A 23282-nucleotide genomic window follows, 5' to 3' on the forward strand; every position below is an offset into this window, starting at 1 on the left:
GGGTAAGTACCTGTTGAACCAGTCACAGTTTTAATCTGTCTCTTATCTGTTATCTGACAGTGTGAAAGCATCTGCTAAATGTGGACCCTAAGCAATGCATAGTATACTGACAATGAAAAGCTATGCTTTGTGCACGTTAGTGATGTGTATGACAAGTAAACTACATTGATGTGGAATGTCTGTTCCTAGATAGGGCCACAGCAAAACAAGCCAACGTGTCCATCTGTCACCCTCTCATTACTATCCACAAACCAATCCTATTTAACACGCACGTCATCCTGCAGTAAGCTATTGCTTACTGTATGAAATCGTTTACCTTCTCTGATGCAACTGTGAGTTTTCCTTGTGTTAAGTGGGTACCACTGCCCACATTATTACAGACCACTAATTTAGACCAGGGATTTAAAGGATTTCCAAACACTGTGTCTGGAAATCCTGTGTGAATGATTCTAGGTGATTGGACCATTCTTAAATACATGCTGATCATCAATGCACAGTCCCAGGACTAAAGGGGACTGTGTACAGCCAGTCCCCAGTGGTGGAATAGTTGCATGTTTGCCAGGACAGCATATAGGAGATGCCTGGCATGGACCAACTGAGGCAAAAACAAAAAAAAACCCCAACTCGCTACTATATTTTCTGTCATATGTACACAATATGTATATTTCTGTACTGCATAGTAAACACAAGAAATATAATCAGATTCATTTTGCAAACACAGCATTATGACTCAAAAGTGACAGTAAGGCACTTGATAATTAGGGATTGATCAAATTAATGGAGGAGGGAGCAGTTAGGTGTGACGTTTTTCTTTAATGACTGTGCCCTGTCACACAGAGAATGACATCATCGACGTTGTGAACGGGCGCGTTGTTAAGTAACGAGAGGGGGAGACAGACTCGAGTGGAGAACGGCCGCTCGTGCTGCTGGAGCTTCTCAGGGACTATCAACAGGGAGTGCAAGCGACGACAGAGCTAAGGGCTGGGGGTATGAAAGCCGTCAGAATCCGCTCCCATCCTTCTCAGCCCAGCCCGTTATCCGACTGACAACCATCGGATCAGAACCTCCACCGAAGCAGCTCTCGGACGAACCCAATATCAGGTGAGTGGTGGGTCGGGGAACCGGAGAAACCAAGGGGGAAAAGGGCCCTGATTCGGCCGAATTAGAGTCTTGTATTCACGGCTTACAGGAGAGGGGGAGGGGGCGAGTAGTAAGGATAGCTGTCTACACAGGCTAGTCTGGTACATACATGGGTGCGGTTGTAAGTATAACGCAAAATGTGGCGAAGTGCGATATAACCACACATTTCCAGCTTTCTTTAATGTCGAAAAATATTCATGGTGCAATACGTATCACGGCTCGGTTAACGTATTTCTGCTAGCTTACTCTTAGCAGCTAACGGTGAACTAACGTCAGTGCTTGCGGCTGGTATTTTTATTTTCATTTTTTTAACTGACATCACTGCCGTCTGTAAATTGTGTAAATGATCATTTCGAAACATCACATCTGTTAACAGATTTCACGAAATGTGATATTATAGCAAATATTGTGCTCTAGTAAAGCTGATCACAACTGACTCGCTTCTCGCCAAATTGCAGCCCGGAGAGGGAAAAATATACTCTGACATCTGCTATTACCGTTTAAAAACTCATCATTCAGCTATGATGTTGAAAGTTTCCTTTATGTTAGTTCGTGCATTTAGTGTCGAGTCTGTATCGTAGGAGTTGATTGTGGAGTGACAGCTGCCTGAGTGTGAGAGGCGTAGCAGAGCTCAGCTCTTCATGTGATTGTGAAATCTTTTGGCTTTTAGTCTTGGACACTTGTTTTTCTTTTTTAAGTGGACTTATTTCGTCTCTCCCATACGGGGACACTTTCGATAAAATAAGCTCTGAATAATTTCAAGAGATACAAAGTCATCTCACACTTTGGGACATCCTGTCTCCACAAACACCACTAAGCCTCCCCCGAACCAGCAGTTATGTGCTGTAGCGTCCGCTGTAACCAATCCACCGTCCTGTAGGCGATTACTACCATAATAGCACATGGTGTTTTTCCAAGTGGAGTGTGACAGGCTCATTCCATTTGCTCCTCTTCTCACGGGCTTTTTTTTTTTTTTGGGAAACATCGAATAATGTATTTGTCACGTTGCTGTTACGTTTTCACCATACCTGTCTTTACAATACCAAATTCACCATTGTTAGGCTTTTTAGAGTGAACACATGAGGTTATGTGCAAATGAAAACCAAATGGGCACGATCCTAAACATGCAGTCAAACCCTGTGTGGTTTACAAATGTGTATCACCATTTCTGTACTAAGTAATTAATCAATGGCATTTACTGTGTAGGCTTGTGATTAATGTTGCTCCCTAAATCAGGTCCCTGGCTACAGCACATGAGACACCCTGTTGGTGTAATGAAACCTAACCCTTTATTAACCCAAATCCATCTGCCTCCATCACTATGGCAGGCTGTCCTCTCATCAGCTAGAGTTGACAGGGAGGTCTAGGGCTTACGTCTGACAGTATGTTGGGTCGGTTGATGTCAGTTGAGTTGGAATCCTTTAACAAGGCTCAGCTGATCCAAGCTGATAGCATATCAGACATGGCTGTTTAAGTTGTTTTAGAACAGAGCCAGTGTCTGCAGTGTCTCCAGCTGAGAAAGGTGACGTCTGTGATCATTTACGTTTCAATTTCGGAGGTTTGGATGAAAGCAGACTGAATGCAGGGGACTAGTTCTGCAGAACTGATGACTTTTCTGCGTGCTCAAGTTGGCGTCTCTTCAAAACTGAGGTTGTCTGAGAATGCTTTGTTTTGCAGTTTCTCAGTTGTCATGAGACTAGTTCACTTTTTCTATAGAGGATGCAGATTGAGGCCACTCAAAGTGCAACACAGGAATCCATGAAGATGATATGGTCTTTTTCATGGATATTGCCCTGTTGAATTGTCAGTAGGACATGTGACATGACCTAATTTGATAGTTCAGAGCCTAATGAGATGTGTTATTTGAAGGTGCAACAGTGCCTCATTTGGAATGAGGCACTGCTGTTACTGTATGCTGCACATGTTGTTTACATGGTGTTGCCATATTGCTCTTTGATAAATGCTGCTCTGCACTGATGCGTTCTCTGTAGCACTTTGCTTTCTGAAGTTCATTGCACAGATTTGTCTGAGGGCCTTGACACAGATAAACTCGGCCAGTGCTCCGCGGCTGATCATGCCTTCCCTCCCTTGGCAGTGCCAGTACAGAACAGTAGAGAGCTTAGTCTTGCTTTTGCAGTGGCTGCACAATGTGGCGTGGTAGAGCGAGTACTAAATAAATGATGATCCTGCTCCAGCATCACGTGCAGTTCAGCTCAGAAGATGCACTTCATTTCCTCGTGTGTGCCAAGTCCTAGTACTGATGCAGCAGTTGATTCTGATCCACTCTCCTTCCAAATGGCAACTGACATATCTGTGTAGCCCTCATTTTGCTGTGTTTCTTTCTCCTCCTTTCCCTGCATGTGCTGATCTCAGAGCAGCTACCCTACAAATCTAATCGTGTTTCTGGAAGCCAGACAGCTGTTTGCTGATCAACCTGCTTAGGCTACATTCTCACACAAACACATGGTCAGTTCAGCATGCCTGGTATCGATGATCATCGTGTGAGCAGCTGACTGGCTTCCTCATTCTACCACTCACTATAATTCAGGAAATAGTGCTTTGTTATGTTAGGTTGAGTTTCGCTGTAGCTCACCCAAGAATGTTTCAGAATTAGCGATGAGAGAAAAGAGAATCACAGAGCATCACAGAGAAGCTAGCTTGGTGACATGTGTCATTTGCCTTCCTCTAACCATATCTGTGCTGTCTGTTGGTGATAGTGACAACTTGCAACCATGGAGCTGAGAGTGGGGAACAAGTACCGGCTCGGGCGAAAGATAGGGAGTGGTTCTTTTGGAGACATTTATCTTGGTAAGTGGAAATGGACTGTTTTTCTGTTTTTACATGCCTTACTTAACTTTCCATTTGTCTGCTGTGTTAAGGTTCTTTCCACATTAGTTGCTGTACAGTGTCTTTTCATACTGTACCATTTATTTCCCCCTTAATCTGGGCACTGAACCTGTTTTTCCTTCATATTCATCCATTACTGGTTTGGTTCTGGGGAAATTGCCATGGCTCTTACATCTGTGATGTACATTTAATTTTGTATGTCTCTTCAGGTGCCAACATTGCCACTGGTGAGGAGGTAGCCATCAAGCTTGAATGTGTCAAAACCAAACACCCGCAATTGCACATTGAAAGCAAATTCTACAAGATGATGCAAGGAGGAGGTAAGAAGTGAATCCAACTTTGACATATTTGGCAAGATTTTTCAACAGGTTCCTTATCAATGTTTTTATCACAGGTAATATTCTATATGCAGATACCTTACTAAGCCTGTAGGAAATATATACAATGAATATAAATTCTTTTAACAAAAAATGTCTGAAGGACTGTCAACCTCGAATTTTTGTAATTTAAATCCACCTTAAGTGTACACAGATATTCCCATGGAATTGTTATCTTGTGTAAAACTCACTAGGTTAAAAGTATATATATATATATATATATATATATATACATACACACAAGATTTGTATATCATGCAAAATTGTCTACATGGCAAATAATATAAATTGTAGGTGTGCTAATAGGTGTGTGTGTGTCTCTGTGTGTGTTCTAGTGGGTATTCCATCGATAAAGTGGTGTGGTGCAGAGGGAGATTACAATGTGATGGTTATGGAACTGCTCGGTCCTAGTCTGGAGGACCTTTTCAACTTTTGCTCCCGGAAGTTCAGCCTAAAGACTGTCCTGCTTTTGGCAGACCAGATGGTATGTATCCTGTCTGTGTGGAAGGTTAGAGCTATTAGATTTAAGACAGCTCACAGTCCCCTCAGTTAAGATCTCGCTGTGTGAAATGTTTCTGTTTATGAGCAAAATACAGAGATGTGATATTTATGATCGTGCTAGGTCATGTGCATGACCTAAATGACTTATTTGTTGGTGCATGCTCAGATATAAAACATCAGATATAAACACTGCACGTGGCTGCCCTAAGGCTTGTTTAAAGATTATAGATGCTTTGGTCTTTGCTACTCTTGTGCATCCACTATACTTTCTGGCCTCTGCTTAGACTGCGCTGGCCTAGATATTTCATTTCATGGATAGTTCTCTCAAGCACAACTCATCTCTCCTTTTGTTCTAACTGCAGCCAAGTTGATGTGTCAGTCCTCTACATGGGTGTTTGACTCTCCATTAATAGCCTGGGGTCATCACCTTGTTGTATCCTGTCATCATATATCCTGTTGTCCTCCCTTACCCTTCTTGCTTTAGTGTGTTCAAAGTATTGATGTATTGAAAGCAGCTACTACTGCTCAGTGAGCTCAGAAAACTATACAAAGAAAGTATTGACCTGTCAGCATGTAAAATGTGATAATGTGACCTTGTAGCCATGTATTTATGTCACCATGACACTCCCTAATGTATCCTCCCTGTTTGCCAACATAATGTATGTTTTGTGCTGCAGAGCTTAACAGTTTTGTCACCTGTGCTCTTCAGATTAGTCGCATTGAGTACATCCACTCCAAGAATTTCATCCATCGGGATGTGAAGCCTGACAACTTCCTAATGGGACTCGGCAAGAAGGGTAACCTGGTGTACATCATTGACTTTGGCCTGGCCAAAAAATACCGTGATGCCCGGACACACCAGCACATCCCTTACAGGGAGAACAAGAACCTGACTGGCACAGCACGCTACGCCTCCATCAACACACATCTTGGAATTGGTAAGGTACCCTTGGATCATGCAAACAAAGCTGATTTGCCTACTGTTTTTTTGATGAGGACTGGTGTGTGTGTGTGTGTGTCTGTGTGTGTGTGGGGCATCAAGATTTGGTGCTAGATTAGTTATTTGTTTTGCAGAACAGTGGCTTAGGTTCCTACATAAAACAGCACTGCTGTTGCTTCTTGACCTTGTGACTCACACACATGTTCTCAGGCAGTTCTGTGATTACCCTACATGTTGAAGCTTTCTAGAATGTCCTATTTTATTTCATGTTTGTTTAAACTGCTGGTATGTCTGCCATAGCAGAGACCTTCACGTGTCTAAAAGTGTGGATAATCCTGACTAAAGCAGACAGAATTACAGCAAGATACCAGTCCAGTTCAGTCCAGTCCAGGGCTTTTATTATGTAGTCAAACGTAAAGACATTTTTGACATCTACCTTTAAACACCTTGTTAAATGTGATTCATAACAGGTGGTTTGTGATGATTTCTCCCTCTACATGACCCTCATCCCTAACTCTGAGCTGTAGTGCACTGTACCATGTGCCAGATTTTACCTCATCAGTTGTCTTTGGAACCTTTATTATAAACAGTCATGTCTCTTTTCATCATGCTTCAGTGTCTGTGTAAGGACGTATTGATGGTCTCATGTGGTTTTTAAAACTGGAGTTCTTACTGGTGCTATAACAGTTTTTTTGTTTTTTTTCTCAAGCTAGGAAGCTACCACTCCTGTCTCTAATCTGTTTGTTTGTGTTTTGATGGGCCTCCTCTCTTTATCAGTTTATACATACCTTATCAGATTGTTCAGAGGTAACAAGGGAAGAGAACTCACAAGAGAGAAAAAGAAGGAAATGCCGCCTGAGATAGGAAACAGCTCTGTTGTGGCGTTGTGATTTCAGTGTAATGCATTAGAAGACATTCTGCAGAGCATTTTTATATGGCTGAAGTACATCCTGTCGAACTGCTCAGGACATGACCTCAGCCTGTGAAGGGATAGAACTATATCAGTAATGCCGGTTAGTAAGTGTTGTGTTGACGACACCTTGCTTACACTTTAAATAGTGTATATAAAAACAGCTGGATTTGTTTTACCTCAGTAAACAAAACAACACTCTCAAGTGTTGTCTGATCAACAGGCTACACAAGGTCCTCAGAAAGAAGCACCCCATGAACACCTCATTTATTTATGTTACATGGTCAGGGAAATCACCATCTGTCAAGCGAACTGGTAACCTACAACATCGCATGAAAACATAGTTGCTTAAAAGGTTTGCAAAATAGAACTGATAGGCCTCTTTTATCATAAAGGGTATCATTTTTTATTTTTTGACACCATGATCTATATTTTATATCTACTAGTGACTATTAACTGTGCTGATTAAAAACCACTGTAACCCGTGACTTCTAATGCCTGAACGACATGTGATTGAAGAAGTCAGCAGTGTTATGTTTTAACTGTAAATAGGGCCTTTGTAAATGGTCCTTTGTTATGGCACTAAGTGGACATCCCTCTGCTTTTTCACTCACTTTTATATGCACTCTCGTGCTTTCTGTCCATAGAGCAGTCCAGACGTGATGACCTGGAGTCTCTCGGCTATGTCCTCATGTACTTCAACCTGGGCTCCCTCCCCTGGCAGGGCCTCAAGGCGGCGACCAAGAGACAGAAGTATGAACGAATCAGTGAGAAGAAAATGTCAACACCCATCGAGGTTCTTTGCAAAGGTTACCCTTGTAAGTGATGCCCCTTTGTTGCCTCTGCATTTGGGCAGCAACATACCAGTAGTTGTGAAGTTATCTGCAGCTGCAGTGTTAGGTTTCTTCAATATGGAATTGAACCCATAGCAAAGCAAATGTTAACTAATCACACAGAGTCAAAGCTTGACACCCATTCAGTGATGTTGTGTGTCACTGAAGTTTCTCCTCATTGCTGTTTCTCTTATTTGTTCTCCTACAGCTGAGTTCTCTACATACCTGAATTTTTGCCGTTCGCTTCGTTTTGATGACAAACCAGACTACTCCTACCTACGACAGCTCTTCAGGAATCTTTTCCACCGACAGGGCTTCTCCTACGATTATGTCTTTGACTGGAACATGCTCAAATTTGTAAGTTTACAAGAAGCGTTTCTCACTGAAGTATTAATATTTGTCTTGGTGCCTAGCTGCCACTAACTTTTTCATCACTCTGCTTATAAATCTCAATTCTTCACCTTATAATATAAACTAGATTTTTTTTTTTTTTTTGTCAGTGGAAAAGTTTAATGCAGTCGTTCTCATCTGTCAGGGTGCCAGTCGGACAGCAGAGGATGGAGATCGGGAGAGGAGGACGGGAGATGAGAGGGATGACCGGATCGGAGGAGCCCCCAGGGGGTCTGCATCGCGAGGCCTGCCCCCAGGTCCCAACCCTGGAGCTCCCAACAGAGTCAGGAACGGGCCAGAGCAGGCCATCTCTAACCCTGCCTCACGGGTCCAGCAGTCTGGTGAGTTTTCTGCTAAATTTCTCAACAACTCCTACCTATCTTTTAATAACATTTTTCTGTTGTTAAAAGACAGACAGCAGGAATATATATTTTTTTAAGTATCTGCATCAGATGTGGTCAGTCTCAGTTTTATGCATCATTTCAGGGAACACGTCGCCACGTGCAATTTCCCGTGCAGAGAGGGAGAGGAAAGTGAGCATGCGGCTTCACCGTGGGGCTCCTGCCAACGTATCGTCCTCTGACCTCACAGCCCGTCACGACCAATCCAGAATTTCCACATCGCAGGTGAGGAAAAGGAACACCCTCACGGCTTTTTTTGTCAGCCAGGCGACACAAGCTGCCTAGACTGGAAGCTTAAGAAATGTAGTATTTGTTGAGTGGCTACTATGCACACAGTGCTGTACTTAGATATTTTCAGAGAAACACATTTTTGTTGTTTACTTTGTACTTCAGCACGTGGATTTTGAATCAACTCTACAACTTTTGAAGCGATGACAAAGTTAAACAAACCTGTGAGCCTGTAAGACCATGGCTCATTTCCAACTCAGTTCAGCACACTTCCAGTAATAGGTCTAGGAGATATGACAAGAAGAAAAAGCCTCAATAAAATGAATTCACAGTATTAGTAGTAGGATTTTAATAATCTGGAGTATGCATTGGACCTCGCGTCTGAGCCGTATTTCTCACTGCTTATCAGTGGATAACACTGCTCTGAAAGTCTGCAGTATTTATAGTCATGTAGTAAAGCTGTTAGAACAGTGTTGTCATTGGGTGACAGTCTGTATCATGACAGAATGCCCCAGCAAATGACTGTTTGTATGTATGAATTTGTGTGATGCTGCTTCTGACAGGTGAAGGGCCAGCTATATGTGTGTGAGCGTGAGGGAGGGGTTGACTAGCAATTCTTCCTCTAGAGTCTAATTCTGTTTCTTTTGCAGGTTAGCGTGCCATTTGAGCACATGGGGAAGTAGAAATCTTTGGCTCTGCATGCACATGAAACTGACAGGTGAGGTCTAGTTTCACTCCTTTACTCACATGCTGACTCCAGAAATACACCTCTCACCAACACATTGCCTTCTCTAATAACAATCCACTTGTTGTTGCAGGGCTGCAAGGTATGTTCATCGCTTCGGTTTATTTTCCTTTATGTTTTTTTTTTTTTACCTTGTCTTATTACAAGATGATTGCCAATGGACACATGGATCTTTGGAGAGGGACGGTAAATTCCAGGGCTCCAGGGAAGTACATGACAGCATCCAACATGCACTCTCTCGTTCATGAACCCTCTTTGCTGAACCCTGGATCACCACCACCACAATACAGAAAGCAAATGAATGACAGTGCTACACCATTGTTGCTCCATGGTTGCTCATACCTGCTCTCCTCTTCCTTGAAGCATTCCCTCAGTACCTTCTGTCTGACAAAATGTGAAAGAACTGTTGACATCGAAGAAGCAAAAAGGTATCGGGGAACACACGCATGTTTCTCATCAAAGGTCAACTTCGTGGTCAACTTTGTGATTGGTAGAGACTTAGTAAAGATTTAACTTTTTCAGTTTTAACACATCAAAATCAGCTTTTCAGTGAATGGCCGTGTCTTTTGTCTTTCACGAGGACATCTTAAATTGGAACTTATGAGTTTCCTTTCTCTGCATTTTTGAAGGAAGTAACAGCTAAAAGATGAAGAGGTAGGTGGGTGAGAGATAGGTGAGAGGGTAGTGGGTTAAAAAGAAAGGCAACTCTGAAAAGGATAAGTAAGTGATGTTTTAGCTGTTGTAGAGTAATGTTTCTGGTGAAGTAGCAATTGGTCCTTGCTTGCCCTTCATCCATCCATGTTGTGATGGTGCACTGTCCCTCAAAACTATGCCACCAAAACCTCTGCCATCCCTTATTTTGCCTGTTTGGAAATGTGTGTTTACTTTGGTTTTAATGTAAGTGGGTAAGGTGAAGAATGACCATAGATATTGCAAAGACACACTCCCAAGTCTTGAGGGAAGATCCTCAGGAAATTCTCATTGTATTTGATCAGAGACCATAGCTGCTCATTTTGGCTAACAAATAGTGGCTGCAATTTTTATGATAGTTCTTAATGTTACCTTTTTTATTCTTTTATTATTGGAGGTGATAGGGGAGTGGGCAGGCTCCGATAGGGATTAGAGTTGGGGGATGGGGCATCCAATGATGATTTTTTTTTTTTTTTTTTTTTTAATGTTTACTCCACTGTAAATATATTTTTTATTTTGATGTAAAGCCAAAATGTGGTTATTTGTTTTAAGATGTAAAGTAGAAAAATGCATACTAATGACAAAAATAGGGGTGGGGTTCAGAAGTTTAGGTATTTAAAGTACTACAGTGTGGGATGGGCTATTGTTACTTTGCCAGCTGGGTCATCTGACGTGTGTGTGCGTGTGAGTGTGAGAGACAGAGACAGGACGTGATACAATGAATCCCTGCGAAGAATACAAGATTCATTTTGTCTTTACTTGTACTCAGATGGTTTTTATCTTTGTTCTCTATTCTATTTATGTTAAACTGTTTTTTTGTCAGAAATAACTTTCTGTTGTTTATTCTTTCTTTTGTTTCATTTCATTGTCCTGCAACTTATCAGAATTACCTTGTTCAGGTCAGTTTTTTTTTTCTTTTTTTTTTTTGCCTATCTCTTTGTTCTTCTGTTATTCTTTGAAGGTTGTCTGTCCACCTCATAATACACAGGGCTTTCAATATTCCTTCTGCAAAAATTTTATGCTAATAGTTTGATGTCACCTTTGTATTTTAACCTCCAGCAACCTTAATGATGTCATTCAGAAGAAAACAAAGCTGATGCAATTGCAGGGATGTGTAAATAAAGTGTACTGTGTGTAATTACCTTTGTACAGGCCACCATGACCCAGTGGCATTGTAACTCTTGGGTTGGGGATGGTATAGAAAAGGCTGAGGCGATGGGGATTTCACTTTATGTATTGTGTACTGATAGCTTGTACAGTTCTTTAACACACTTTATTTACAACAGTATTTGTGTATATTTTATGAAGTAATAAAAATGAATAACGTTGCTCACAACCTTTTCTCATCTTTTGTTTATTGCTGCGTGTATACGTTTTTAAACTGGTGTGTTTGTTTTTATTTGGGGGGAACACAATAGCCGATGTAGTGCAGTGTAGCTTGCACAGTTACATCATGTTCAATGGCAAGGACCCTGGAAATTAAAACAGCCGTACTGCGCATGCGTCAAGAGTATTAGCTGGCAGCTGCTGCTGTTGGTACAGTGAACTGCTGGTGGTGATGTGGAAGAAGTAACGGCGTCTCGTTCGTCAGCATTGGATGGGAAATGGCAAGAAAATAGCTGTTATTTTCCATAAACGTTTTAACACTGTAACTGAGTGTATCGCATCTTAAAAGCGTGTTATATTTCTTTGTTTTGACTTTACGGGAAGAAACCACAGCAAGCTAGCGCCAGGCTAAGAGGGCTAGCTAACGTTAGCTAGCAGCGCTCGGCGTAGTTAACAGTCAGCTGCCGACACTTTACAGCTTTGTAAAAAGAGGCAAGTTTCCGGGGTTCAAACAACGATGCGGTAATCTGATAAGTGACTGGCTATCGTCCGGAGTTTAGTGCTTGATCAGATCACTTTTTGAACTCTAGAAAGGTTTGCAAGCGACTTGAGATGATAAGCTAAATTGATGCTTGGATTCAAACCAGCGCAGATCAAACAACTGCAGAGGAGGTAAGTAAAGCAGCAGGATGGAGTCATGAGCACTGAACAACAGCTACCAGTTTTCTTTTCAGTTTAGTATGTTTTTCCTAACTCTCAGAAGGTCTCAACGCACAGTCAAAATCAGCTGAGGTAAATATTGCCCCCCACTGAATTTCCATTACATATGATGTCACCCTTTCTCTGAAATGCAGCACTGCTTTGTGTATACACTGCTGTAAAGCTTGAAAGCTGGGAAAACCTGCTCTCTCGCTCTTCTGAGGGATTTATTACAGCCACACTTAGCGCAATTAAAACGAGTTGTGGTTACTGCTAAGTAGCTCTGATTGAACACAACCTCAATCGCCTGATGCTTTACAATGCGTTTCAGGCAGCTTTCCCAGCCTGAGGACTTATGATGGTCTGTCACAAAGACTGCTGATTCGATTGAGGTCAAAGTACAATGCATGTTTTGAAACCTACCCATGGGTGCAGTCAGCAGGATTGATGTGTTGCCTCTCTGTCTCTTGTCTGTGGCCCACTGGGAAGCACCGAGCTCTGTTGTTGTAGGTGCAGGCTGGTGCTTGTGATCATCATTGTGCCTGTATACAATAAACACAGCCCTCACCCTATATTCATTTCTCTTAGATTAGTAGCTCGGTTTTATTTATTCATTTATGTTGAATATAACGACCTGTTTTGGCCGATTTTCATGCATCCATTCATTGTTGGTAGATAAATAAGTGGAATACATTTCCAGATTACTGGTCTTATTCATCAGGTTAGGCGATATGGTGAAAGGTGCTATGATAAATGGTAAGACTGTCTCCCAATATCAGTATATAGTGCATTACATATGTTTGGACACAGAAATTCAGCTGTTGAGTAGTCTGCCCGATGTTCACATTAAAATGAATAGTTACTATGATAAGTCAAATGGGAACTGTCTGCTGTATCAGAAATCATTGTGTAGTACTAAGTGTTTCTTTGGTAGTAAACAAGAGAAAGGAAAAAAAATATATACATATATATATAACGACTAATAGATTGCTCAGCCCTTAATTGCACTAATTTCAGAACTGCAGCCTGGTGAAACAGTAAATTCATATTTTATCTGTCAGTAGTATTTCTTTTAAAAAAAAGACTGCCCAGGTATGCAGAAAATTGAATTTTTGGTCCCCTTCAAAATTGGTTTCCTTACAGGTTCTGTGTCTACATAGTTAAACATATTCTGTTGTGTGTGTATGACCCACTGATGTGTTCCTAGTTACTGCATTGCCACAAGCTGATTGAGGCTTTGGCAAGCAGCATGAGTCATCCATGATCACATCGAGTGCCAGCCTATATTTAGCTGGTACACAGGGGGTTTGAAAGTCATTGTGAAATTAGTTTTCACTGTGAATGATTAGATTATCGCCTTCCTGGAATCCACCCCAAGACACTGACGTAGATGGAGAGATGACAGTAGTCAGAGATCTGCAGTGGTTTCACAAAGGGGATTGGCGCATGGAGCGTATTTCTGGATGCTTGTGATTTTGTGAGCTCCAGTTATGTTAGACACCAACATATGTTAGACACCATTTGTCTTATTTTACACATCTTATAAATCATTATTGATATTTCAAGATGGGGGGGGGGGGTTACCAATGGATTTGATGTCTTCAGATTTCACTGACGTGGGACAAATACATTGTAAGCATTAGGGTTGACACAGTACAAACCTAATAACATAACGCAGTGGGTTTTGCACTGTGCAATGCTGCATAGTCCAAATTAGCTTGTTTTTTTTTTTTGAGACAAAGAATGTTGAGAAGCACAAATATGATACTTAAAGCCACTCAACATCTCACGTTTTCCATCCATAGCTCTGGGCATATAATGGCCACCTCTTCATAAAACAAAGATTTGTGGAGTAGAACAGGAACTTATTGCCACCATTTTAAATTTTACACAGTAAACATCTTAATGGGGTTATATTATAGTTTTACTCCATTTCAGTGTTATGCCAAGAATCTACTTTATTGCAGCATGTACGTGTGGCCACAGGTCTCACTGTGTTAAGCCTGCACTTTGGTGCTGATTTGTGGAAAGGTGTTTCACCTCTCTGAAGAATATGTTTGTGTTTAGCACCATTTCTAGCTACACTACACTTCTTCTGGCCCTCAGTAAAGCACAGAGAACAAGAAGGGGAGAAATTGGGTCAGCAGCCCTCAGCACATTGCTGTCACAGTGATTCGCTGTGTTTGAGTGATTCAGCCCCCCCCCCCGCCCATCCAATGTGCTGGTGTGTGTGGTTTTTTACTCTTTATCAGCCTCTCCTCACCCACCTACCTTATGCCTCCTCTTTTCAATCCCTCTGTTTTGATCTCACTTCATCTGTCTATCCATACAATCTCTTTTGCACTGTAGATCTGTGCACTGTCCTACTTTGCTCTGTATCTTTTTCTCATTCTACCATCAGCGGATGTTGGCTTGAGATTTAGGTCGTAGACTGTGCCGGCCTGTTGCAGTGCATTTACACATTGTCATTCAGGCTTAATAACCTGGGATGTGAGGTTTTGTAGCTGATTGTCGTTGAGCAATTGTTTAAATAAGCTTACTGCTTATTTGAAATTAAATTAGTTTGTATTACAGGAAGAGTATCTTTGTTGATGAAACCCCCTCTATACATTTTTTCTTCATACAGATGAGTCAACTCTGGCAGCGAGACATACCCCTGTCAGAGAGGTTGGGGAATGACTCTCCAGTTGGCCTTGGCCCAGGGTCCCCAGCCACTGTGGCCCCACAAGGATCCAACTCCTCTTTGGTGCCAGAAGCGCCAGTGGTCACACCAGAAGAGCCAATTTTCCTCATGACCTCCACTGCCCAAACTATATCGGGTTTTTTTGTTTGGACTGCTCTTCTGATCACATGTCACCAGGTAAGAAGATCCTGACATTCGATGGATGCAGGTGGTCCAGCGGTCAGATGGTTTAAACTAAACTTTGAACTTTAAGAAGTCAGGTTCACTCTCCTCATCTATAGTTATTTTGTCCAACAATACATATGTGCACAGCAAAGGGGTAAAGAGTTCTGGGACAATACCTAAATCTTCCTCATGATCTTTCAAGTCTACCCACTCTTCTCACTGTTCTTCTTTAACCTTCATGTGTTGAAGGTGGGTTCTAGGAGAACAAATGGCTCCTTTTCAGCAAAAGGAAAAAATAAAACATTAAACACATTCACATTCCCAGGATGGGTTTTCCATGAGCCCCTCTTAATCTAAGGCCCTTTATTTGCACATTCACACACCAGATGTGTGCATGCACCAGGTTGTGACCAGGTCTGTGACCCATGGGGAGAAAGCTTCTTGTGCAATTTTCTGCTTACTTTGTCCACACTGCTGGTTGCACTTCGGCTAAACACTGACATGAGTATATGTGTATGAAACATACCAAACTCTGTGTTTTTAAGGTAGGTTTACCACCAGAGTTAATGGTACAGTACAGTGGATAGGTCCTGTTTGCCTTGTTGTGCCAGTTTATCGGCACCTGTGCTACAGTGGAGTATTCGAGGCTTAGGCCAGTGATATCTGCTGATATCTGCTGCTGCTCTTCACATGCAGGGCTAAAGAAGAGCCTTCTGTCACTCTGGAAACAGGTGCCCCTGGCTCGAATACAACATCATCAAAGACCAGGGAGTGAGTGTGTATGTGTGTTTGCTTACAGAGGAGGGAGGAGGGTCACCTAGCAACAAGCCCTGTGAACAATGTGGACTGTCTCGCTTGGTGTGGTGTTGCCCACCGTTTGTTATTTTATCCAAGGTGTGTGTCTGTTTACAGACCAGGAAAGGTGATAGGTGGGGCATTGTGTAAGTGGAAAGGAGGTGGATGGTGCAGACAGAGGTGCCACTGACAAAGGCCCACGCTGTTCTTCCTGCCGTCTGCCGCTCTGAATAGGAGTGATACAAGCCCAGTATCAGTTACCGCAAACAACCCCAATGTCAGTGCACGCACACAACAAACACCTTGCAGATACACAGCACTCCAATATCCGACACAGGCAAATGTATACTGGCTGTATTCTGACCTGTACAAACAGACTAGAGCCTGATGAGAGCACATACAGGTTTCATGAGGTAACAGTCAGTCTCAGCTAACCCATTTATCCACCACATTCTGAGATGGTGATTTCACAGGGAGGAACCACATACATATTCCCCTTTCAAAAGTTAAAAATTCCATGTTTTAACAGTTTTGCATTCACACGACCCTATTCTTGGGGCATTTTGGATATTTTTTGCAATTGTAAATATATATCTTTTGTATCCTGCCAGTTCATCAACTCACAACTTTTTTTTTTTTTTTTAAATCCCTTTTAGCTTATGCAGTATTTCCAGTCTGAGCAGCTTTATTGCAAAGCCAGAGAATCAATGAGCCAATATGATGCCACCAAGAAAAGATGTTCCAGCTGCCCCCTTAGAAACTTATGTCAGGCTGAAGTTGTAGACAAGTTAAAAGTTAAAACCTGCAGTTTTTTTAAATGGGAGAGTTGTACAAAGGATGTTCTTAGATTTCTCACCATATCACCTGTTTGTTTTGATGGATACCATTTTTTCTCACCTCTTCTGTTTGTCTGTTCTTTTTAGATCTACATGCACCTACGTTACTACAGCTCTCCAAATGAACAGAGGCACATAGTTAGGATCCTCTTCATAGTCCCCATCTACGCCTTCGACTCTTGGCTCAGCCTTCTTTTCTTCACCAATGAGGAGTATTATGTGTACTTTGACACAGTCCGAGACTGCTACGAAGGTGAGTGGACAGAGGAACACATTGGCGTTCTGGTACACTAGTATTTTCTGCGGTAGCCTGGATTTTATGCTGCCACACTTGGCATGCACACTGCAGGCCAATACTCACCACGCTGTTGAGAGTGAGTGTTTTGTGCTCCAATGTGTGTCTTCAGATTCCCAGTAGAAATAAGGGTGCGAGAATTTATGTGTTGTGATACCCCAGTGGCAGATGGCCTTTGCAGTGTCTTCATTTACAAAGGTTGCCATCTTTGTTCTCATGTCTCCATGGCCTGTTTGGATTGCAGGGGGGGGGAGAAACCTGTTTCCTAGCAACTGTATGAAAATGAGCAAATCCTTTAGAAGACTTTTAAAAAGCGTTTCACTTGTGAGCAGATAAACCACAACCTTGTTCTTTATTCCAACAGCCTATAATGCAAATACCATCACAGGAATTTCTCTGAGTATTCCTGCAGAATGTGAGAATAAAAACAAGCAATTACATAACATGCTATGGGTTTGTTAGTGTGAAGTGGATTTAATTAATACACCATCACGTGTGCTTTATGAGGACAACTAACACACATTTTTATAAACAATAAATGGACTAATCAAATACAAGTTTGACAAATTTAATGATAATGGTGACATTAATGTCACTGTAGATTCACAATAGAGATATTTATGTGTTATTATATATAATTATGTTCTCAACATTCATATTCAAATTATTTTTCTCTTTTGTAATGCTGGTCCTTTTCAAGCTAAATGCAGTGATGGTGCATTTTAGAGTTTAAAAAAAGGCACTGTCTGTAATTATGTGACAGTAACATGCCCAGCACTGTGCCGACTGTGTTCTGGCAGGGATTATCAGTGTGCTACAGTCTCTACTTTCAACAGTAGAGACAGCTGATGGTGAGCTGGTGTCTGTGGGTTACCCTCAAATTAGCCTGAGAACATTTGGGGCAGCAGATGAAAAAACGTTCTGCTCAGAGACTCCAGTTGTTGGGATCAGTTTGCAGTCCCGTCTGATTTATCTAAATTACATGTTACTTCTCAGGCAGGATGGAGTTAAAAGTTGGGAGCAGGTATGTCAGTGTCATTGCACTGATGAGTTGACACCACCCATTAAATTTTTTTTATTGTAATTTAATTATAACTGTGATGATGATTAAAGTTTTTTTTAAAATGAGAATGAAGTTAATCCAAAGAATTTAAATGGCTGAGTGTGTTGAAAATGCAGAGTCAGGGATGTGTAGTCCATCTGAAGCCATGCATTAATAAAAAAAATCCAGTGAGATCTGCTCTCAGCACTAGAGAACTATAACTATACCTTATAATTATGCTTAGGCTTATACCTCACACACAACCATTACCCAGTCATCTCCAAGCCTGCTGATGGACATGACTCACCTTTCTGCCTGGAAATGGCAAGCTCAGCAGTTCAAACACAGAATCAGCTAAACACAGCTGTAATTATGACAGTCACAGTACTGTTAACACATGTTGTATAACTAAATCACTGCACTGTTAGAAATATGTTTTCAGGTGTTTATGGCTGTTCAATAGATTCTGGGAGTGATTTTACAGATATCAGTCGTCACCTTTCGGAAAAAAAATCACTAACATTTTTATCTATGTGTGACATTGCAGCCTTTGTCATCTACAACTTCCTGAGTCTGTGTTACGAGTATCTGGGAGGAGAGAGTGCCATCATGGCTGAGATCAGAGGGAAACCTATAGAGTAAGTCTGCTCTGATCTTCCCTTTCCCCCCCCCATTTCATTTTTTTTCTCTGTGGTATGAATAATTACTTTAGTAATTTAATGTTAAGATAGCCCTCTTACTTCTCCAAATATTTTGACCTGTATGAACCTCCTCCTCACTGTAGGTCAAGCTGTATGTATGGGACCTGTTGTCTGTGGGGAAAGACCTACTCCATTGGTTTCCTCAGGTTTTGCAAACAGGTACTGAACAAACCCTCATACTCATACACTGCACGCTGTGTAATATCACTCAAAGAAGGGTATAACTTTGCTTTAATGTTTCGCTTCACAGAAAACCTTTCCACCCCAGTGTTGCAGCATGTTTTATCGTGTTTGCCGTTAACCACAGACAGCTGTTGTGGTTTTTATTTATTTCCATATAGCATTACAGTCTTCTTGCAGGGAATCTGACTGTCATGATAAACTTTATACAACGTAAAGATGCAAAAGATTTAACATTAATACAATTGTTTCCTTATATGTGCGTGTCATTGACAGTTGTTGTTGTCAGAAGCTTTATAGTCAGTTTAGAGTACTGAATAAAGACTACAGTACCTATGACTGAAACAAAAATGTTTTTTTAACATCACTGCCTTGTATTTCTCCTGACGTAATCCTTCTCTTTTCTTCTCCCGCGTTTACTTCCCTGACTCACAGTCTTTCTCACTCTTGCTTCCTCAGGCAACTCTCCAGTTCTGTGTGGTGAAACCCCTGATGGCAATGATCACTGTCATTCTTCAGGCCTTTGGGAAATACAGAGATGGAGACTTCAAGTATGTTTCCATGCACATCATTCAGCTTCTTGTTATCTCTGCTGTGCAGTTCTTAGATCATTACACTAAAATCCCTCTCTCCTCCAGTGTGGCTAGTGGCTACCTGTACGTGACCATCATCTACAACATATCCGTCAGTCTGTCGCTCTACGCTCTCTTCCTCTTCTACTTTGCCACACGTGAACTGCTTGTCCCATACAGCCCTGTGCTCAAGTTCTTCATGGTCAAGTCAGTCATCTTTCTCTCCTTCTGGCAGGGTAAGAATACCATATATGAACACATTAACAAACACACACACAGCAGTATGCATACCCATTTATTCTGACATTTATTTTGTTCAGCAGCTTGTAGGCAGGCTTTTATAGAAGTGTATTTCCAAAGGATTGTCTAATGTAATTGTAAACTTGTATTTGTTCCAATCTTGTTATGCAAAATATTCAGTGGGTCCAAGTGGATTACAGAGTGTAATTAAAGACAGCCTTGCTTCCTTTATGAATTCATTTGTTTCCTCTGGGTGGTGCGATTTCTGTTTTGGTTTTAATGGGTTTTGTGATGAAGTGGTGTGAATTCTGTGATGCAGCATCTGCCAGAAATAAAATCCAAGGAAGACGTGGAAACAGGTCCCGTTAGTTTACATCGGCTTCCTTTTGTGGACCACGTCTTTTGATGTGCCAGCCTTTTCACATTTTTCTTGCTCTAAATCTGAATCCGAATCAGGTTTTCTCATGCACATATTCAGAATGCGCAGGAAAAATGTGGCTGAAAACTTACTTTGTAATTTTTCTCTGTGTACGATTTCTATTTTCTCTCTCTCGTTGTCTCTCTTTGTATGAATCAGGTATGCTGCTGGCCATCCTGGAGAAGTGTGGAGCCATCCCTCAGATCAGCTCTGCTGACTTCTCAGTGGGCGAGGGAACTGTTGCCGCTGGTTACCAGAACTTCATCATCTGCATTGAGATGTTCTTTGCTGCTGTTGCTTTGCGCCATGCCTTTACTTACAAAGTCTACATGGATAAAAGACTGGACTCATATGGTAAAAGAAGTGTGTGTGTGTGTGTGTGGTATTTAAGAGGCTGATGTAATTCATTTCCATATGAGAAAAAAGCTAAATGTGTTTATATTGACAACAGCAGTTTGTGTGTTTGATATTCTGTCTAATGTACATGTACAGTTCACACAGGGGTCTTAATACAGTCTGATTTCTACAGTCTTTCAGATCGGACCTCACTCTTTGTGTGTCACTCTTTTTATCCTGACTCTTGTCTATAACATTCTGAATCTTTCTCTTTTCTTCTGCTCTCTTTTTCTGTTCCTTCATTTTCATCTTGACTTGTTCTTTGTCTCTCTTTTCTCCTTTTTCTCTCTTCCTCACTGTGCTGCACTGAAAGGCTCATTTCCTATCTATGGACAGTACGGTAGGTCTAACATTAGCTGTTTCTCGTCTACCTGCCATGGTTCTGTATGTTACAGTGCTTTTTCTTTGCTTTTTATGTGTTTTCAATGTGTTTAAATGTCCTTTATTTTAACACGACTGGTGTTTTGTGTCCAGCATGAGTTCAGTTGATACATTCAGAATCATGGGTATTTTTCTGTCTTGTTATGTTTCCTTATGTTCATTTTGCAGTAGGTGAATTCAACCCTTGAACATTTTGCCTTTTTGTTTCTCCTGGGCTCATTTTGTTGAGGCTGCGGGGGGGTCCGTGGTCCTCCCCATCCTCACCCCACCCCCTCTATTAAAACATGGCCCTTCTTGCTAGAAGCAGAAAAACATTTGTTTGGACAGGAACTGTAGGTTCTAAGAACTGACGCAATGCTAATTATTAGTGGAAAGTGAAGTTAAATCATTATATGTCCAGCTTCAGAAATATTATTTTATTGTTTGACAAGTGGCTTTAAAATGTTTTAAAATACCTTACTATCCCCTGTTGCTCTGTTATATAACCCATAGGGAACAGATTTATTCCTTCCATCCTGCTGATTAAATTTAGCAAAACAATATTCTTTTGCCAGCACTTCAAATGTTTATTTTGGAAATTTCCTTGACAGCTGGATGGAAACAGAGTTTTTTTTGTCATTTCATCCCTCACCTTGCATTCTGGGCCGTGTCTCTTTATTAATATTTCACCTTCCCTCTCCACTCCCAGGTCGCTGTGCCCCAATGAAGAGCATCTCCAGCAGCCTGAAGGAGACTATGAATCCAGGGGACATGGTCCAGGATGCAATCCATAACTTCTCCCCAGCTTATCAGCAGTACACCCAACAGTCCACACTAGACCGAAGTGGAGGGCCACCCCTCTCTCGCAGCCACAGTAACCTCAGCACCCGCGGGGACAACGAAAAGACCCTGCTGCTCAGCTCCGATGACGAGTTCTAAGACTCAAACACACACTCAGAGGGTCACTTTACTCCCGTAGCCCATATTGAATTTTTAGCAGCTATATGAGACAAATCAGATCTTTTTGTTTCAACCTTAACATGGAAGATCCGATTCTGTTTTGGGTGTTTTCTTTTTCACATTCAGACAGCCATGAAACCCCAGATTCACATCAGACTTGAAATCGTGGTTAGCAGACTGCAGGAAGAGAAGGGGTGTTTTTACTGTGAAGAAGAGGAAAAAACGGGAGAAAGAGGGGGAAAGAGGGAGCATGAAAAAGACGATCATGTCACTACAAATAAAATCCAGGGAGAAGAGAGGTAGAGAACATTTGTGTTGACGTCATAGGGGCCATAACTGACATAAATATAATATCTACATTCATCTGTTGAAATTGGATCAGGACAAACCAAACACCACACCACAGCAAAACAAAAAAACACGTCAGACACATGGTGTTCGCGAGAGAAAATACGTGCCATCTTCATCTAAAACATGTGGCCTCCTTCATCTTTAGGTTTTATATTGATTCTTATTGCGGACACCTCCTCACCCCTCTGCCAACTCTGCCTCCTACTGAAACATTGCCAAATAAAGAGAGCAGTACCCTGCCCTTCAGCTACTGAGACACACTGTCTTAAGATTTAGAATTGATTTATAGTCAGGAAAACTAAAGAGCCTTTGAATTGCAGGGCTTCATTTTAATATAAGAATTTAATCACAGGTTGTTGTTGTTTTTTTTAATTTAAATGTTGTATGACCTTGAGGGTATAACTCGTTTAAAGACTAGTGTGTTGGAAAATTGTTATTCCAGAAATGTTATAAATATTCTGTATATGTTTTCACTTTGTTGTGGGTTCATATGAACAAGGGAATCAAAAGTGTAATAGTATGACTTTTGGCCCGACTCGGGCTCCTCGCACAATGTTACTGTTTGTGGAGCGCTGAGGGAACAGCTGTAGGAGAGATTTTCGTGTGGGCAGAGTGACTGATGAAAGGACAACACCCACACAGATTACAGATTACTGAGGAAGCAACACTTCCCTGCAGAGCCAGCCCAGCTGTGATGCGCTGTGGATTGTATTCCCATAATTAAGGGCATTACATGCAGCACAGATCAGGCCTGCCTCTGCTGGTACTGTTTATAATTGCATCGCTGCTATAGTAGTAGTAGATGAGTGAGGACAATGGTCACTACAGAGGGATAAGGACATGTAAAAACATGTCAGTGCAAACAAGGCTTTAAATCTGATTTTATTCTCGTCCTGGATAGGATTATATGGGCATTAAAAGTTGGTATACAAGATCACAGAATAGGTACAGTTAGAAAATGTGTATGTTAAAGGGACACACTATAGCGGAAAACACTGATGGACTGTGGAAGAATGGGGAGTAGAGAAAAGCCTCAACACAGTCAGACCCTTTGGGTCTGCCTGCATCCTCTTGTTCCTCCTGTTCCTATTATCTTTTTCCAAAAGATAACTGAAACTATTTGAGTTGATTGTTCACGCTGTTATCAACTGATATTTAATAAGCATTTTAGCAGCAGCCAGTATAGAAGTTGCTTGTGGTTGTGATCGTAAAATATTTGATGGTGGATCACAGCGGTGTAAAAAGTGAGTAGATCCTTTGG

General features: G+C 41.5%; 2 protein-coding genes across 3 annotated transcripts; both read left to right on the forward strand.

Annotated features, from left to right (window-relative positions):
• The first annotated feature begins 881 nt into the window (after window positions 1-881).
• Window positions 882-11333, forward strand: LOC121198482 (casein kinase I). Its single transcript, XM_041062665.1, has 11 exons — window positions 882-1101; window positions 3858-3948; window positions 4197-4307; window positions 4700-4848; window positions 5575-5803; window positions 7363-7533; window positions 7757-7905; window positions 8084-8279; window positions 8425-8564; window positions 9218-9285; window positions 9386-11333. Exons 2-10 carry the CDS (start codon window positions 3873-3875, stop codon window positions 9248-9250), a joined length of 1254 nt encoding a protein of 417 aa, XP_040918599.1. The 5' UTR covers window positions 882-1101; window positions 3858-3872; the 3' UTR covers window positions 9251-9285; window positions 9386-11333.
• A 202-nt stretch (window positions 11334-11535) lies between these two features.
• Window positions 11536-22112, forward strand: LOC121198773 (transmembrane protein 184B). 2 transcript variants are annotated; one of them, XM_041063089.1, is made up of 9 exons: window positions 11536-12000; window positions 14654-14887; window positions 16594-16759; window positions 18391-18481; window positions 18628-18703; window positions 19184-19275; window positions 19363-19532; window positions 20114-20308; window positions 21420-22112. In XM_041063089.1, exons 2-9 carry the CDS (start codon window positions 14654-14656, stop codon window positions 21647-21649), a joined length of 1254 nt encoding a protein of 417 aa, XP_040919023.1. In that variant the 5' UTR covers window positions 11536-12000; the 3' UTR covers window positions 21650-22112. The 2 variants fall into 2 exon arrangements, with proteins under 2 accessions (XP_040919023.1, XP_040919024.1); XM_041063090.1 differs by lacking the exons at window positions 11536-12000; window positions 14654-14887 and adding an exon at window positions 15829-15947.
• The last annotated feature ends 1170 nt before the right edge of the window (window positions 22113-23282 follow it).

Source organism: Toxotes jaculatrix, chromosome 18 (assembly GCF_017976425.1).
Source record: "Toxotes jaculatrix isolate fToxJac2 chromosome 18, fToxJac2.pri, whole genome shotgun sequence".
In the NCBI taxonomy this organism is placed as follows: Eukaryota; Metazoa; Chordata; class Actinopteri; family Toxotidae; genus Toxotes; species Toxotes jaculatrix.

Bases quoted from the DNA above. Each gene is read 5' to 3' on its own strand.
- LOC121198773 (XM_041063089.1), top strand. From the start codon at position 14,654: ATGAGTCAACTCTGGCAGCGAGACATACCCCTGTCAGAGAGGTTGGGG. The intron at 18,482-18,627 runs GTAAGTCTGCTC...TCCTCACTGTAG, and splicing joins ATCAGAGGGAAACCTATAGA to GTCAAGCTGTATGTATGGGA. The intron at 18,704-19,183 runs GTACTGAACAAA...TTGCTTCCTCAG, and splicing joins TCCTCAGGTTTTGCAAACAG to GCAACTCTCCAGTTCTGTGT.
- LOC121198482 (XM_041062665.1), top strand. From the start codon at position 3,873: ATGGAGCTGAGAGTGGGGAACAAGTACCGGCTCGGGCGAAAGATAGGG. The intron at 3,949-4,196 runs GTAAGTGGAAAT...ATGTCTCTTCAG, and splicing joins TTTTGGAGACATTTATCTTG to GTGCCAACATTGCCACTGGT. The intron at 7,534-7,756 runs GTAAGTGATGCC...GTTCTCCTACAG, and splicing joins TCTTTGCAAAGGTTACCCTT to CTGAGTTCTCTACATACCTG.